Source organism: Dipodomys spectabilis, unplaced genomic scaffold (genome assembly GCF_019054845.1).
Source record: "Dipodomys spectabilis isolate Male_0828 unplaced genomic scaffold, ASM1905484v1 ptg000140l, whole genome shotgun sequence".
NCBI lineage: Eukaryota > Metazoa > Chordata > Mammalia > Rodentia > Heteromyidae > Dipodomys > Dipodomys spectabilis.
In genome coordinates, this window is record NW_024870817.1 from 10,347,501 (window position 1) to 10,366,020 (window position 18,520).

The 18,520-nt window shown below is 34.9% G+C and overlaps 1 protein-coding gene across 7 annotated transcripts in view; it reads left to right on the top strand.

Annotated features, from left to right (window-relative positions):
- Fam172a (family with sequence similarity 172 member A) overlaps nucleotides 1-18,520 on the top strand; it is a 380,050-nt gene that overhangs the window by 37,479 nt on the left and 324,051 nt on the right. For all 7 annotated transcript variants that reach the window (XM_042691028.1, XM_042691029.1, XM_042691031.1 and 4 more), the window contains 2 exons: nucleotides 1,495-1,596; nucleotides 5,887-5,987. In XM_042691028.1, coding sequence (XP_042546962.1) covers nucleotides 1,495-1,596; nucleotides 5,887-5,987 — 203 coding nt within the window. The remainder of the gene's footprint in view (nucleotides 1-1,494; nucleotides 1,597-5,886; nucleotides 5,988-18,520) is intronic.

Here is an 18,520-nt window from a genome sequence, read left to right on the forward strand (position 1 = left end):
TTATTGATAACAAGTTTGAATATTATAAAGCTGTGTGCTCTGGCCTACCTTTGTGCTCTACAGAGAAAGACTAAAGACTAGAGAATGGAGATGAACAAAATACCTTTTTCTCCAGTATATTTTGATAATATTTCATAGTAATGGATTTGTTTTATCTCTGTAAGAGAAATAAAGTTACTTCTGAGATACTTTTGTAGGAAAGGGAATAGTTTGCCTTATGACATATTCTAGGAGAGTTTGTGTTTAGAAACTTGAATTAGAAAACAATTTCTGATTTTGGTAGTAATTGTGAAGATACAGAATTTTTATGTCACCTGAATGTGAGCGTGAAAACTATCATTAAATACTTATTGATGAGATGATTCAAGAGCTGGTGTGTAGAAGATACAAGATAAGCTTGGGGCAGCTAATAATAATAGAAATTGAGAAAATGCAAAAAAAGAGATAAGATTATATCAAAAGGAAACAGGAGACAACTGAAAATATTTACAGTGGCTATAGCTGGTACAATCTAGGAAACAATAATTCATTAATATACTATTGTGTACTTACAGTGTATGGTGAGTGTCCATGAGTATGTAATTATACAAATAAGTGATTGAATATTTGTTTAAATTGAAAGAGATGACTTTTCCACACAAAAGGGTTAAGTAATATATGGGGTGTTTCTTACTACAGAGGTAGAACATAATTCCTTCTCTCCATTATTGAGGGAAGGTCAGATTTATCACCTTTGAATAAGAGGTTAAAGAAAGAGAAATTTAGTCACCTTTAAATAAGGGGTTATTGAAGGAGAAATTCTGTCTTTATAGTGGGAAAGTCTGGTAGATGATACCTCAATCACATGATAAAGATGAATACCACAGAGATATAATGTGTATATCATATTCCCTTTGACATGACATGATAAGAATTTCAGTTGAATTCAATGATATCCTTTCAAAAGCTCAGAACTCTAAGCCCAGAGAAAAATATGAAATATTTTTTGAAAGAAAATATGAAATACATCCAAATTGAAGGTTATTTTAACTAAATGCAGTACATGCTTCATTTTCCTCATGATTGCCAAGGTCATAAACCACTCTTTGGTTCAAATTCAAGATTCAGTGATCTATTAAAATATCTGAAAATTTTTTTTTAATTTAATTTAATTTTATTTGTGAACATACTGTACAGAGGAGTTACAGTTACATGGGCAGGATAATGTGTAATTTTAAACTATAGAAAGAGGTTATTAAGATAAGACTTAATGGCTGAATCATAGTGATTTTTTGGTATCTGAGTTGTGATGTTTTGAGGATTACAATTTTGAGTGTTCATATTGTATCACAAAATAGCATTTTGGGAAGTTAAATTTTATAGCATTATCAGGTAAAGCAACAATAATATTAGCATAAAAGGACAAAATAATACTTTAACGTAAGTTAAACTATAATGTTTGTCATCAATTATGAAAATAAATGTAAGTAAATTTTGTATTTTTTTTTTTTGTAGATTTGCTATCTAGGATAGATTTGGATGAACTAATGAAAAAAGATGAACCACCTCTTGATTTTCCTGATACCCTTGAAGGATTTGAGTATGCTTTTAATGAAAGTAAGTGCTATATGCTATATTCAAAATACTTTTATTTAAAAAATTATTTAAAAATTTGTTTACCTTATTTAATAAATGCAGTCATAGAATAGATATGATTTGTTACTCTTAAAATGCAGCTGTTTGGTGGGGTTTTTTTGTTTGTTTGTTTGTTTTTAATCAGTTGTGGAGGTTGAATTCAGGGCCTGAACTCTGTCCCCAAGCCTCTTTGTGCTCTACCACTTGAGTCACAGCTTCACTTTCAGTTCTGGAGTGGTAAATTGGAGATAATGTTGAAAATGAACTTTACAGCTTGGGCAGAGTGGGGGAGGAGGTGAGGAGTAGTTGGGGAGGTGAGAAGGAAGGGATAGTAGGGGAAAAACAAAGGAGGAGGCAACAATGCTTGATAAAAAATGTTCTCATTACCTTCTTCATGTAACTATAACCCCTCTGTACAGTATTTTTACAATAAAAATCGTATAAAAACAAAACATAAAGAGTCTCACAGGGACTTTTCTGCTTTGGCTGGCTTCAAACCTGCAATCCTCAGATCTCAGCCTCCTGAGTAGGTAGGATTATAGCACCCGGCTGGTGGTGTTTTGAGGAATAATAACTTGTCTTTATATGGTAAAATCCTTTACTTAAGGAACAAAACCAAGTAAGAATTTTCTGTACTTATTCAGGTATGGTGGCTCACACCTGTAATCTTAGCTATTCAGGAGGCTGAGATATGAGGATTGCAGTTCAAAGCCAGATAGACAAGGAAGACCAAGAAACTCTTATCTCCAATTAACCACCAGAAAACTGAAAATGGAGCTTGGCTTTAAGTGGTATAGCAGTAGCCTTGAGCGAAGGAGCTCAGGGACAGCACCCAGGCCCACTGAGAAAAATAATTTGTTTTTCTATACTTGTTGAATTACATAAAGTTATGAACATGATTTAGTTTACTTCTATCCTGAGCACTTAGTTCCCTGATATCCAAATGGAAATTCCTAAGTTCTACAGAAAGATGTTATTTTTGGCCTGCTATCTTTTAAAAAAAATTATTTTATTGTAAAGGTGATGTACAGAGGGATTACAGTTATGTAAGTAAGGTAATGAGTACATTTCTTGTTGAACATTGTTACCCCTCTCTTATTTTTATTCAGCTTTCTCTCCCTCCAACCCTTCCCCCAAGTTTTAAAGTTAATTTGCAACATAGTGTCTTATGTGTATTGCTGTTGTATTGGTTCACTCTTTGTCCTTTTCCTCACCATTTTGTTATTCCCCCTCCTTTCCCCAAATCAGATAAAGGTAAATACAAGACACTGGGTATCAAAATAAAAAACTGACAACAGGGGATAGATCAAAGGGGAGAAAGCAAAAGAAAAAAGAAATAATTTCACACAGTACTTTAAAAACGAAAACAAAACCCCCTAAACCCAACTTGTTTCAATATCTTAGAGTTCATTTAGATTAGCATCATTTTATATATTCATATGTACATATTGAGCAATTGTGATCCTCTGCTAGGACTCTCCTAAGCATATAATAATTATTACAAATGAGAGAAACCATGGAGTCTATGTTTCTTTGGGTCTGTCATACTTCACTTAATATGATTTTTTTCCAAGTCTTTCCATTTCCTTATGAATGGCGCGATGTTTATTTTTCTGATGGAAGCATAGAATTTCACTCTTTCTCTCTCTCTGTACACACACACACGCACGCACGCACGCACGCACGCACGCACGCACGCACGCACGCACACACACACACACACACACACACACACACCACATTTCTGGATCCGTTCATCTGCCATTTTGAATGAATTACCTAGGAATCTTTTTTGTGACAGTATTTTAAAGAAAATACTCAATTTTTATGTTAAATTTTTGTTTAAAATTTCATTAACTAAGCTCTGAATAAAATAACCTTTGTGTTTGGGATGTGATAGAATATGCTACATACTGTAAGTATCTATCTGAAACAAAGAATTGTGATTCATTGAATTAATACTCTACTATTGTAGTTGATGGTAATGTTGCTACAAAGTAGTTAGGATGGGAGTTGTAGTTTCTATCTCTTGCTTTGCATCAACTGAATTAGTGGTCTGTCATCTTTAATGGCTATCCTTTTACATTGTCAATTATAGCTGTTGGGACTTTAGTCTCTGGGTACTGGAGTGTTTAAGTGAGTTTAAACAGAAGATACTAGAAATTTTGATGTTTTCTCAGGTATTAATTTTTATAGTTTTCACAAAGGGTATTTTGTGACAATGTATGTACAAGTAGTAATATTTTGTTGCCTGGAGGCAGTATTAAAGCTATTGGCCTGTGGTCTGTGTCTGGAAGAATATTCCTGAAGAAAGGAAGAGGACAGATGGCCTGTTTTTTCTCTTGTAAATATTCTAACAATTGAATCGTTTAGTAAATGCAGATTCATATTTGCCATGAGGAAAGTCTTTATGGATTTATTTATTTTTTGTCAGTCATGGGGCTTGAACTCTGGGCCTGGGCACTGCTGCTCAGCTCTTCAGCTTGAGACAAGCACTCTACCACTTGAGCCACAGCCCCATTTCCAATTTTTTGGTGGTTTATTGGAGATAAGAGTCTCACGGATTTTTCCGGCCTGGGCTGGCTTTGAACCACGCTTTTCAGATCTCATCCTTCCGAGTAGCTAGGATTATAGGCGTGAGCCAGTCATGCCTGGCTGTCTATAGATTTTTTAATTTTAATATTAATAAGTTTTTTTTATTTTGAAAATACCGTACAGAGGGGTTACATGAGCAAGGTAATGAATACATTTCTTATCAAGCATTGTTGCCTCCTCTTTTGTTTCCCCTTCCCATCCTTGTCCCCCCGTCCTCCCCTCCCCCACCAAAGTTGTAAAGTTGGTTCGTTTTCAACATAATATCTTGTATTTGTGCAATGGGTCCACCTGTATCCCTATTTAAACAGTTTGTTTTTTCCCTTCCCCTCTCCAAATTATGCCAACATCAAATACAGTGAAAACAGGGGTTATACCATGGGGTAGGGACATACAAAGCAACAAAAAATATCTTATAAATATGTTAGAAACAATAGCAAGAAAGAAAAACATTTGAGTTCTTATCTTGGGGTTCATTTCACCTAACATCAACTTATCTGATTGTTTCTGCTTGTCTCAGACATATACTATGGAATTTTTGGATGACTGGTTTAGCACTACTCATAAATAAACGTAGGCTTTGATATATGAGATGTATTTCTCTAAAGAATACCACGTAAGTACTATAAATCTTTGATACATAAAAGAGAAATATTCTATAACCAAAATACTTACCAGTATGTGAGAAAACGTATATGCCTCATTTGAGATCACATGTATTTTGAGCCAGAGTGCTTCCCTGTAAGAGAAGAGAAAAGGAGGAGAGTTCTCAGGTCTTCTCAGATTCCCTTGCTTTATCTGAGCTGTTTGATAACTTACTCTGTTGAATTGTTAGTAGAGCTTAGTTATTATCAATTTATTCTTTTTTTTTTTTTTTTTTTTGGGTCCAGTCGTGGGGCCTGAACTCTGGGCCTGGGCGCTGTCCCTCAGCTCTTCATCTCAAGGCTAGCGCTCTACCACTTGAGCCACAGCGCCACTTCCGGCTTTTTTCTTTTTGCTTATGTGGTGCTGAGGAATCGAACCCAGGGCCTCAGGCATGCAAGGCAAGCGCTCTACCACTGAGCCATCTTCCCAGCCCTAATTTACTTTATTCTTGTATAACTTTCTGAAACATTGCTTAGCTTTTTAATATATCTACTTTTATTCTTCTGAGGAGGCTAGGGCTATACTCATGACATTATTTGGTAGCTATTCTTACACATAGGAAGCCTTAAATTGTTGCTTATAGTGAGATCAAGGATAGCTTTTGAGTTATTTAGAAAGCATTCTTTTATTCTGTTAATAGGTTTGCAGCATATTAACATTTGAACAATAAAACAATCTTAGGAAATAAACTTATGGCAGGTGCCAGTGGCTCATGCCTATAATCCTAGCTACTCAGGAAGTTGATTTGCGTATAACATTTTGGAGTCAGCAGATAAATATGTGAGACTTTTATCTTCAATTAAACAAGAAAAAGTTGGAATAGAAGGCACAGCTCAAATTGCAGAGTACCAGCTAAGAGCAAAAAAGTTAAGCAAGAGTACAAGGCCCTGAATACAAGCCCCAGTGCTGACACATGCACAAAAAATATGTAAAAACAAGTTTTGGAGGAAGTTTAAATTTTAGTGACATTACATATTGTATTCCCATGTTGTTTTAAGTGTAATTATAATCATAGCAATATTTTTTATCTTCTAGGAGGGCAGTTAAGACACATAAAAACTGGAGAGCCGTTTGTTTTTAACTACCGGGAAGACTTGCATAGATGGAATCAGAAAAGATATGAAGCTCTGGGAGAGGTATGTCATATACATTCTATTACCTGTGATTTTTAATTTTAAGTACTCACAGTGAAGTTACTGAAGACATGGAAATTCTATAAAGATTAACAAAAAATATTTACATCTTTAGACTTGCTTATTTTAAGCACCAGTTTTAGCCTTTATATAAATATGTCCTTTCCATGACCTTCATATTTTGTAATGAGTCATTGTATAGGCAAACAAATTCATGCCAAATTTTAATTTTATTTTAATTTTTTGTGGGTGTGGGGCTTGAACTCGGCCTGGGCGCTGTCCCTCAGCTCTTCAGCTCAAGGCGACTGCTCTATTACTTGAGTCACAGCGCCACTTCTGGTTTTCTGGTGGTTAATTAGTCATAAGAGTCTCATAGACTTTCCTGCCCAGGTTGGCAGGAAGAGCTAGGATTACAGGCGTGAGCCACCCGCTCCCGGCTTTAAAAATGTTTTTAGGTCCAAAGAACTTGGATCTAGTCTATTTACCTTTGACTTATTAAAGAACTCGGACTCATAATCCTTCTGGAGCCCACGCATTATTCCTAGTAGGGACATTTAAATGTTATTTGTCACTTTAGTGAATGTTTTATTACAACTACATGTTTTACTCATCTGTAACATATTTAAGTCTTATTTTCAATAAAATGCATATGTTTAATGCATAAGCACATTTGTTTAATCTGTTAACTAGACAGCTATTTTATTTTCCTAAGGAAAACTGAAATTTCTATATTCCACTTTGGCATTTTAGTAAAATAGTCAGATTGTATTACTTTGTTAAAAATAACATAAAGAATATATGATAACATAAAGAACTTATAATGTGCTAAAAGACAATTTCCCTTGGGACTCTTGCATTTCTGCATGTCTTTGATGAAAGGTTTTCACAGCTTTTGTCCTGGACTATCTTTTCAGGGATATTTGTATAGAGAACAGGCTTCAAAGATAGAGATTATATCTCCCTCCAAAGCAATGGACAGATTTGTTTGTCCAAGAGAATAAAGATAGTGCTCCTCCTTTTCCCTCAGGTGCCAAAGAATGACAAGTTTCTAACCTTGTGAAATGTGACTATAGGAATTTGTTGTTTTCTTATCTTTAAATCATTAAAAAGTACTATCTTCAAGTAGCTGTACAAAGGAGTCACCATTAAATAAATCGGTTTATGACTCCAAAAAAAAAAAATAAGAAAGAATGACAGTCCCTTATAAAACTGAATTTGCTAAGTTTGAGGCTGCTTAGCTGCGGGGGCTGTCCAGGCCTATCCACATTGCTTCTTTGAGATCTGAAGAGCATGAGGAACAGATGATTACATGAAGCTCATGCTCTCTGATGTCTCCTGATTAAAAAGTTTTTTGTTTCTGACCCAGGAGTTTCCTATAAGATTGTTAGAGTAAGCAAGCAGTATAAAATCTCACAGTTAAAGACCCTTCAGTAGTTTTTGATAGTATATGCTATCATTTTTAACATAACATTATCCAATGACAAAATAACTTTACATGTAAAAAGCTTGCTCATTTCCACCTGAATTATATGCCATGAATTGGTTATATTCTGATTATAGAATAACCATATTAAAATAGCCTTAGGGAAGAATTAAAGTGAAACTTACATTTTACTCCTTTCCATAAGCCAAGATTCTTTTGTGCATTTTAGTTTTTTTCAGATAAGATTAGTCTTGTTGTGTAGCCTAGGCTGACCTCAAACTCCTGATCTTTTTGAATCAGTTCACCAAGTGGTGATTCCAAGGATGTGCCACCATGATATACTTACCTTGTTCATTTTGGAACTGCATCTTTTTGTCTCTCTTCCTGTATCCTTCGACATCACCTGTACTGAAATTCAGTCGATGTACTGTGTTTAATCATTACATATGTAAATGATTCCTTTCTCCTTTAGTTTAGGTGGGCCTTGCTTTACTTTAGTATGGACTGTTTATTTCAATGATTACTAATATAAAAAGGGTATAGTCTATATTTTTTATATTTAAAATATTCTGTGTTTTGTATTTTCTGTATTTTCCACTTCTGTATTTATCTTCATTCATGTTCCTAATTAAGTTGGTCCTAAGTGACTATCAAAATCATAGCACTTTATCTATTTTTCACATTCTATTGACAAAAGTAAATGTATATTTTCTAATATAAAACTAAACACAAAAGACAGGGATGAGAGAGGGCATGTCTCATTCATACAGTGTTTGTTCTATACCCATCTTTGTCATATTTGGAATACTTGTTTCATTTTAAGTTTGAAGTGGTTTATTAATTCAATTTAATTTTTTACCTTAGGAAAGACGTCTATTATGTATTAATACTGGCATAGTTTTCACTATAGTAAGTTCATTTGTGGACACATCTCTTCATTTTTTTTTTTTTTTTGGTCCGGTCGTGGGGCTTGAACTCTAGGCCTGGGCACTGTCCCTCAGCTCTTCAGCTCAAGGCTAGCGCTCTACCTCTTGAGCCACAGCGCCACTTCTGGCTTTTTTCTTTTTGCTTATGTGGTGCTGAGGAATCGAACCCAGGGCCTCAGGCATGCAAGGCAAGCACTCTACCACTGAGCCACCTTCCCAGCCCCATCTCTTCATATTTCTAAATTTCCATTTCTGATTTATACTTTCTAGAAGTTAAATTTAGTCAGCTCATTTCTTCATCCATGTTTTGAGAGGGTGACAGATACTGGGGATTGTACCCAGGGTTTCACACTTGGCACTCATCATTTGATACAAGCTTCCAGCCCCTTTTGTGTTGGTTATTTTTGAGGTATGGTCTCATTTTATATCTGAGCTGGCCTAGGCTGTGATCTGTCTGCTTGGGCTTGTTCAGTCCTTTAGGATGACTGGCGAACCCCACTATCTTCATCTATTTTGCCTTCTGTCATAGCTGGGGTAACAGGTGCATACTGTTGTACTCAGTTTTGGTTGAGTGGAGTCTTGTGAAATGTTATAGCCTTGAATCAACCATAGTCCTCCTCTCTCTGCCTCCTGCATAATTGCTCTTTTACCTTATACTATTTTCTCATTTTGAAATACCTTCTGCCCCTTGTTGTAAGACCTTAACCTTCACTTTCCTTCTAATTTTCACTTTTAATATCTCCTTCATTAGAAAAACTCCCTGAATTTCCTCTGCTACAATCTTTTTTCTTTTTTAAAAACATGTCTTATGTGAAAAATGATTTAAAGTTATTAAAGATCCTATCATTTTAAATAGAAAGTACAGTAAAAGAAAGTACAGTAAAAAAGTGAGAAAATGTTGATACACTGAAGGCATTACTTTCATTGTATTTTTATTTTTCTTTTGTACATTTTTTATTGTAAAAATGGTGTACAGAGGGGTTACTGTTACACGAACAAGGTAATGAGTACGTTTCCTATTGAGATTGTTGCCTCCTCCTTTGTTTTCCCCCACCATCCCTTCCCTCCCATTTCCACAACTACCTCTACCACCACCACCAAAGTTGTAAAGTTCGTTTTCAACATAGTATCTTGTACATCTCATTGTTACAGTGGGTATCTTTATTTAAGCATTTTATTTTTTCCCTTACCCTCCCTGAATTAGAGCAGTATATATACAAGATGCAGAGAACTGACATCAAATACAGTAAAAACAGGGGTTATACCATGGGAGAGTAACATACAAAGAAACAAAAAAATCATATGGTACATTATAAATATGTTAACAAGAAAGCAAAAAGATATTTGTGTCCCTATCTTGGTGTTCATTTCACTTAACATCATATTATCTGGTATATGTACATAGCTTTAGGCCTTTTTTTTTCTCACAATTCTTTTTTTTTTATTGTTAAAATACTGTACAAAGGAGTTACAATTACATGGGTAAGGTAATGAGTCTATTTCTTATCAGGCATTGTTACCTCCTCCTTTGCTTCCCCTTCCCATCTCCCCCCTCCCCCTCCTCTCTTCTCTCCTCTCCCTGTACCCCCCTCCCCCGCACCAAAGTTGTAAATTCTTTTTTTTTCTTTCATGCCTTTGTTTCTAACGCATTCATAAAATTATTTCTTTGTTGCTTTGTATGTCCCTCCCCCACAGTATAACCCCTGCTTTCACTATATTTGATGTCGGTACAATTTGTGGGGAAAAACAAGTCATTTAAGGATAACTGTGGACCCGTTACAACAATGAGAAGTACAAGTTGTCATGTCGAAAATGAACTTTACAACTTTGGTGAGGGGGGCGGGAGGAGGAGGCTGGGAAGGGATGTGAAGGGTAAACAAAGAAGGAGGCTGCAATGCTTGATAAGAAATGTACTCATTATCTTGCCCATGTAATTGTAACCCCTCTGTACAGTATGTTCACAATAAAAAATAAAAATTTTAAAAAAAGCTTTAGGCCTTTATGCTTGTCCTACACATGTATAGCTCCCATGGTTTCCCTCATTTGCAATATTTTTCTTATGCAGCATATGACTGGTCATTAGATTGTTTTCAATACAGTAAACATTCACTAATCCATAAGCCCCAAAAGAAAGTTGAAAAAATTTTCAGTGTGATCATGATATTTATTGAAAAATAAATACAAGTGATGGAGATACATAAATTGTTCACTATAAATTCTGAATATGTGCATTTTAGAAAATTTCTAATTGTTCAGAATTTGAACATAAAAAGATGTATGTTTTCTTATTGGGAGAAAGGAAAATGGTTATGGTAGTTTTTTCTGTTTGTAAAGCTAAACAGTATTAAATACGTTCAGTTTCCATTAAAGTTGAGAAGTGTCAGATTGCTAAAGCTTTGCTACTTGAGATTATTTTTAAAAGTAAACTGTACAGTAGACCTTGGTCTTCAAGTATATAGTTCCAATGAGACTGCATTGAAGAAAAACTTTGAATGCTGAAATAAATAGAGTTTAGTACTCTAAAATTACTCAAGTTTAGCTATAACATGCTTCAAGTTTACCTAACCAGGTATTGGCTCCATTATTATCAAAAAAGTTGTATACACTAATTTTGCTTACCAAAAACTACTTTATTTCATGCTCTTTATCTCAGTACCATAGATGTTTGATCCAGTTTTCCTGTAATACTGCCCAACTTTTGTTAAAGGCAGGCTGCCTTTAAATAAATCTAAATTTTCTACTTGATTACTTAATATATTAAGCACATTATCTCACCTTTTTTGCTTGGGAGAATTCCCATAACTACTTTGTGTTTGGGGCATCATTTGAATTTGGGGAACATATGTTTTCCCAAAAATAAGAGCAGAGTAACAATGAACAGATCACATGTGATTTAAATACAGCGATTATAATGCTGGAACCACTAAGAGGTTTTCCACATCCACCGACTATGTGATGTATATGCAGGAATTTAAAATTATTGTTTATGAAATTTCTTAAGATTTTTTTGAAATTTATTTGTTTATCATATTTTGTCGAAACAACAGTAAAAATCTGTGAATAAAATGAACTTACTGTATTCTGTTATAAAATTGTAACTTTCATAGTTAAGCTTCAGACTTTATCATAATAATTTAGAAAATACAAGTATTTGCAGAACTGCCCACAGTTTAAATCAACCCTTGTATTTAAATTCTGGAAATCACATACTTTATGAGACCAATAATATCTTGAGTTATACTAAGAGAAGAGGTATGGAAAGCATATTTCAAAGTCCTGTACATAGGAACACTGATAATGTTCCTCTTTCTTCATCAGTGGTTAAGGGGAAAGATTCAAAAGATAGTGAAAATTTGAGTTGCTGCTGTAATAAACTACTTTTGATACGTGTGAAGTTGAAATTGTAACGGAACATTTTGCATTCCACCAGCAATTTAAAAGAAATCCCCCCCCTTTTTTTTTAAACGTTTTCCTACTAAATACCACATTTTGTCTTTAACTGAGAGCTACTATATATGTTCCATAACTGCTGTTTTAGTTTATGTTTATTTCTATCTTAAAGGGATTATTATAGCAGTCATTCAGCAGAAATTGTTTTGAAGACTTGTTCCTGAAATGCTCTATCATTTCTATGTAAATTAAACTTATTGTGTAAGTAAAATAAACTGAGATGTCAGTTTGTTTTTAGAATGTAGTGCCATAATATGAAAAAGAATATCCTACATTCACAGTTGCATTTTACAGTCAAAAAATGCTTTTGCTAATATGTATGAATTTTTGTAGTATCCACATGTAACTTAAAATACTTAGCCCTTAATAAATTTGAAATTTTTCTCTGTTTAGGAAGATTCTGACAGCTTATAGTGGTGCTAGAATAGCGTGGAATGGTAATTTTCAAAATAGAAGTCTTGAGTATATGTATATTAGAGTTGAGTGTCAAGAAATAATGTTTCTTTTACACTCAATCAGATAGAATAAAAAGGCTATCATGTTAAGTAGTAAATAGTATGGTACAAACAACATGTTACTTGTAAAATTTTCTTGATAATCTCTTTCATGTCAATACTGAATTACTGTTTTTTTTCTTTGATGCAGCATCTCACTGTGTAGTCCAGGCTGGCCTTGAACCCAGTATGTAGCTCAGGATGGTCTGGAACGTGCAATCTTTCTGTTCCAACCTTTGTACTTATAGAATTATAGGTGTGTACCACTATACCTGACTTTTGAATTACAATTAATTGGAAAAATTATAATGTAGCAGAAATTATAATGAAAGATTTTTTTCCCCTAATTTGGGTCTTTATAGTTTTTGTTGTTGTTGTTTTATATTGTCATGACCTCTGTAAGAATTAATAGTCAGTGTGCTTAGTTACAAAACACTGGAATTAGGTAGTCTTGTAAGCTTGAGGTTTTTTTGTCCGCTACCCCTCCCACGCCCCCATACCTGGGTCTTGAATTCTGGGCCTGGGTGCTGTCCCTGAGCTTCTGTTGCTCAAGATGAGCTCTCTGTACTTTAAGGCTAAGCACTACTTCTGGCTTTTGGGAACCATTTAGTGGAGGTGAAAGTCTCATGGACTTTCTGGCCCGGGCTGGATTGAATCTCAGCCTCCTGAGTACCTGAAGGTATGTGCCAGCTCCTGGCTAAGCTTTTTTAAGCTTCTTTATTAAGGCTTAGGATAAATACAACAAAGGGCTTAATTTCCCTACCCCCTCATTCAAATTGATAAGCTGTCTTATAAACTAGTAGAGAAGTACCAAAAATTTTAGATCTTTGTAAGTGATATAATGAGATTTTTCAAAAGATATGAATCAGTAAGATCTTACAGGATAATCTACTTCCGGAAGTACAGCTTACTTGCTTAAATCCGGCAAGCTACCACTTGCTCTGTGCTTAGACCCCAACTTTTTCTTCAGTAAATGGAAAAGGAGTCTTGAGGGTTTTTGTTTTTGTTTTTTGTTTTTATTTTTTGGTCTGGGCTGCCTTCAAACTGTAACACTCCAGGATTACAGGTGTGTTGTGAATCTTTAGCTCCTGGCTTAATTCAATGAGTGTATTCAGCTATTTGAAATTAGGTTGAATTTAAATACAAGAACAATATGAATTATCATTATTTTAATGCTAAAATATGTGAATATAATACAATTGTATATAACTAAAACTTTCATCATTTAAAATTCATGCATTCTTTTACTGTATTGGCCATCAGGAGATCTAGGTCAATCACATCTGCGAAATTTTAGCAAAGTATTTTCTAGTCTAAAATGAGAGTACAATTATTTGTAAGTTTTTGAAAGAATAAGATCATACTTTCCATGTCATTTTTATACTTTAATATGCCATGCATATGTTAGGAATATGGAAGAAAAATAGAGCTAAATTGTTTTAAAAGAATTCTAACTTTATATAGATATATGGAAAACAACAGCAAGAAAGATAAACCACTTATGTCCCTATCTTGGGGTTCATTTTGCTTAGCATCATCTTATTATATCATCTTATTATATGTACATAGCTTTTGACCTTTTCTGCTTGCCCTATCATATACTAGTTATTGCAAATAAGAGAAACCATGGGACCTATGCTTCTTTGGGCCTGGCTTACTTCACTTAATATAATTTTTTGCAAGTCTTTCCATTTCCTAACAAATGGGGTGGTGTCATTCTTTCTGATAGAGGCATAGAATTCCATTGTGTGTGTGTGTGTGTGTATGTGTGTTTACATATATTTGTGTGTGTGTGTGTATATATCTATATCTATCTATCTATCTATCTATCTATCTATCTATCTATCTATCTATCTATCTATCTATCTATCTATCTATCTATCTATCTATCACATTTTCTTAATCCATTCATCTACTGAGGGGCATCTGGTTGGTTCCATATCTTAGCTATAGCAAATAATGCTATGTGATTTTTTTTGTTTCTTTTGTATGTTCTCCCCCCCTGGCAAAACCCTTGTTTTCACTGTATTTGATTCTGGTGCTCTACATCTTGTATATACATTTTTCTAACTTGGGGAGGGGAAGGGAAATATATGCTGAAATAAGGATACAGGTTGACCCATGTAACAATGAGATGTACAAGATACTATGTTGAAAATGAACTTTATGGGCGGGGATGGTGGCTCAGTGGAAGAGCGCTTGGCTTGCATGCCTGAGGCCCTGGGTTCAATTCCTCAGCACCCCATAAGGAAAAAGAAAAAAGCCAGAAGTGGCGCTGTGGCTCAAGTGGTAGAGCGCTAGCCTTGAGATGAAGAGCTGAGGGACAGTGCCCAGGCCCAGAGTACAGGCCCCATGACCTGACCCCTCCCCCCCCCCCAAAAAAAAAAAGAAAGAAAATGAGCTTTGTATCTTTGAGTGAGGGGAGAAGAGGGAAGGGAAGGGATGGTAGGGGAAAAACAAAGTAGGAGGTAACAATGCACAATAGGAAATGTACTCATTACCTTACTCAAGTAACTGTAATACCTCTGTACTGTAGTTTTACAATAATATATATAAATTAAAAAATAAAAATAGCCAGTCAAAACCTTTATTATTTATTTTACAAGGGTTTTAATTTTTTTTGCTTTTCCTTGTCCTTTTTCTTTGTCTATTTGTGTTTATTAATATCAAGTTTACCTTCAGTATTAGAGTTGAAAAAATGACCATTGGCCCAGAGTTGGTTTGTAGTTTCTTTTTAATTCCATCTTATCCTAGCATCCATTTTATAAATGGCATACTACATCTAGGGTGGAATTAGCAAATAGACACTATAGAATTGAAAAGAAAATGTCATTGAAATAATTTTCATGTTTTGTGAGAGAGGAAAGCTATATACCTCTTAAAAATAATGTCATTACCATATGAGCAGACATACAGACCAGTTGAATAGAATATACGTAGAGAAATACTTTAGTTTAAATGAAACCAGAAAATGCTGTAAAAAAGTAGAACTTTTACTAATTGATGGGTCACCATACATAAAACATACAATTTTGCTATTTACTACAATGTACATTAAAATGAAGTACAAATGAAGTAGATCTTAATGTAAAAATTGAAATGGAACCTACCATACCCATGATTATGATCTAGAAATAGCAACTTAGTAGCAATGTTTGTGGCTTAAAATTTTCATATTAAAACAACATGAGTTCTTTAGAGAAATGTCAAATTCCAATGTAGAGCAAGAAATGAATGTTGTTGCCTTGAATATTTGTTTTATCAAACAGCAAGAAGACTTCAAAAGTTTAGTTGCTCTTCTCAAATTTGAGAACAAGACAAAACATAACTAAAACTCATTCCCCTTGGGCTGGGAAGGTGGCCCAGTTGTAGAGTGCTTGCCTCACATGCATGAGGCCCTGGGTTCAATTCCTCAGCACCACATAAGCAGAAAAAGCTGGAAGTGGCACTGTGGCTCAAGTGGTAGAGTGCTAGCCTTGAGCTGAAGAGCTGAGGGACAGCGCCCAGACCCAGAGTTCAGGCCCCACGACTGACAAAAAAAACCAAAAAACAAAAAAGCAAGCAAGCAAACAAACAAAAAAAGCCCAAACTCCTATAAAACTCATTAATACACAGTCATGAACTAACAGTTAACAGAAAAAGACTTTTAAAAAACATGGGAAGAGATCTCTAACCTCAATAACTATATTTAATAACCTCACGGGTTGATGAGCTACACAAAAACAAGACTGCTATAATGTTGTTGGTAATATAAAATAAGAACATTTTATTTTGGACTTTTCCTCCAAGACTGTTACTTAGAATAGAATTATCCTTTGATATTCCAGGGATAAATCTTCTCAAACACTTAGGTCCATCAATATTAGTACACGCAGAAATCTCTTCTCTTAAATTGCAAAATATTTGTATAAAACCTATAAGATCTTCTCATATACTTTAAATGGACCATTTGTTAGATTGTATTTTTAGCATGCACTCTTGAGGACTGAAGTGATGTCTCCTTCTAGGACAAAACAGTGACTTGCTTGCCACTTGGTATAAAATTATAGACTTCTGTGCTTTGTACTTCTGTGTTTGATCCAAACCACTGTGTATACAGTATCCATCTGCATTTATGTAACATTCCCCCCATCCCCCAGACAGTTGGGGTCTAGGCAAATAATGAAAATTAGATTGATGCTATGCCATGAGTAATAAAGGTCTTCTTTTGTCTTTTACCCATGAGTCTTGTATCTGAAGTCAACATCCATAAAACAGTAACAGGTTAATTGATTTGCTTATAGGTAGGGCAAAATCAAATCGCAGACCTCTTTTGATGATTGAGTCCTTAGTAGATATTAGTAATTCTTATATGTTCAGTTTGACTTCTCACTTCTGCTTGTAAATTGATCTGCATTTTCAACATCTGAAGACCCAGGAGTTCTGCAGGGCCCTGCTTGTTCTGGTTATCTGGGTAGTACTATCTTTTTTTCAGTTACTTACATGAGAAAATTCATTATCCTTCCATTCCTTATGTTTACCTAATGAACCTTTCTTGTCATTTTACCTTCTTAGCATTCTGTCTTTCGGTTTTCACTTTTATTGGTTTAGTTTAGGTCTGTATAATCCCTTAACCAGATTACTTAAAGTTCTTACTACTATGCACTGAATTGTACCTGTGTGTCCAAATTCATATTTAAGCCCTAATCCCCTTGCAATTGTATTTGAAGTTAGGGCTTTTAGGAGGTGATTAAAGTGAAATGAGATTATGAAGGTGGGGCCTTAATCCAGTGAGACTGGTGGGTGGCTTTAAATGAAGAAGAAGAAAAGAAAAGTCTTACTCTTTGTGCTCATACTGAGGAAAGGCAATGTGAGGACTCCGTGAGAAGATGGCCATCTGCAAGAAAGCCTCCACCAGAACCCAAATTAGCCTGCATCTTGATCTTGGACTTCTGTGCCTCTAGAACTAAGAAACAAATTTTAGTTGTGTAAGCCATCCAGTAAATGGTATTTTGTCATGACAACTCAAGATCACTAAGACATTTCCTTCCCATATGATCCTTCCGCTGCCACCATTTCTATTTCTTTGTATCTATTCTTACACTTGCTATTGGAAATACCTTTGAAAGATATGTTCAGTTTTGTCTGTTTTTAGAATCTTTATGTGTTTTTCTAAAAAATGAAATTCAAAGTACCAGTATTGTTATACCTGAACTTTTATAAGTTGACCTTTTGATATTTCTTTAGCTTTGGTAGTTCCCTTTTCTCTTGTATGAGATCCTACTTGTCCTATGTTTGAGCTATATAAACCTACTTACATGTTTTAGTATCTTGTGCTGTTTTAGATCTCAGACTCTACTCATGCAGAGAGCATTTGGTGCCAGGGATCCTGCTTCACCACCCCTTTCCCATCTGTTTGCAGAATATTTATTCATCTTTTAAGCTTAGACCAACCTCTGAAAGTTCCTTTTCTGATCTGTGTAGGATAGAATGACCTTTCTCTCCTTGGTGCCTCATTACATGCTTTTAAAGAAGTTCTATTGTAGAATGCATAATATTTTATTTCTCTTAGTTCTTACTATTTTTTTTCTGCCCTAACTAGATATCAGGTCAAGAATCTTGACATACTAAGGCTAAGTGGATAGTTAAGGTTCTTCAAAGAAACAGAACCCAGTTTGAATCATACAGGTATATCACACACACACACACACACACACACACACACACACACACACACACACACACACACACAGAGGTATATCAACACACACACACACACACACACACACACACACACACACACACACACACACACACACACTAAGGCTAAGAGGATAGTTAAGGTTCTTCAAAGAAACAGAACCCAGTTTGAATCATACAGGTATATCAACACACACACACACACACACACACACACACACACACACACACACACACACACACACACACACACACACACACACACACACGTTTTAAAGAATTACCTTACATAGTGTTAGAGGTCAGTAGGTCCAAGTAATGGGATAAGTAGGCTAGAGACCCAGGAAAGAGACATTGTTTTATTCCAAAGTTAGTTTATTCTCAGAATTCTGTCTTTGGTAAAAGTCAGCCATTCCTCTCTTAAAGCCGTCAAATAATTAGATGAGGGCTACTCAGATTATGAAAGAAGTCTGCTTTGCTCAAAAGCACCAGGTTATATGCAAATCTCATCCAAAAACAATCTCACAGAAACACCTAAAATCATGTCTGATAAAAATATTTGGG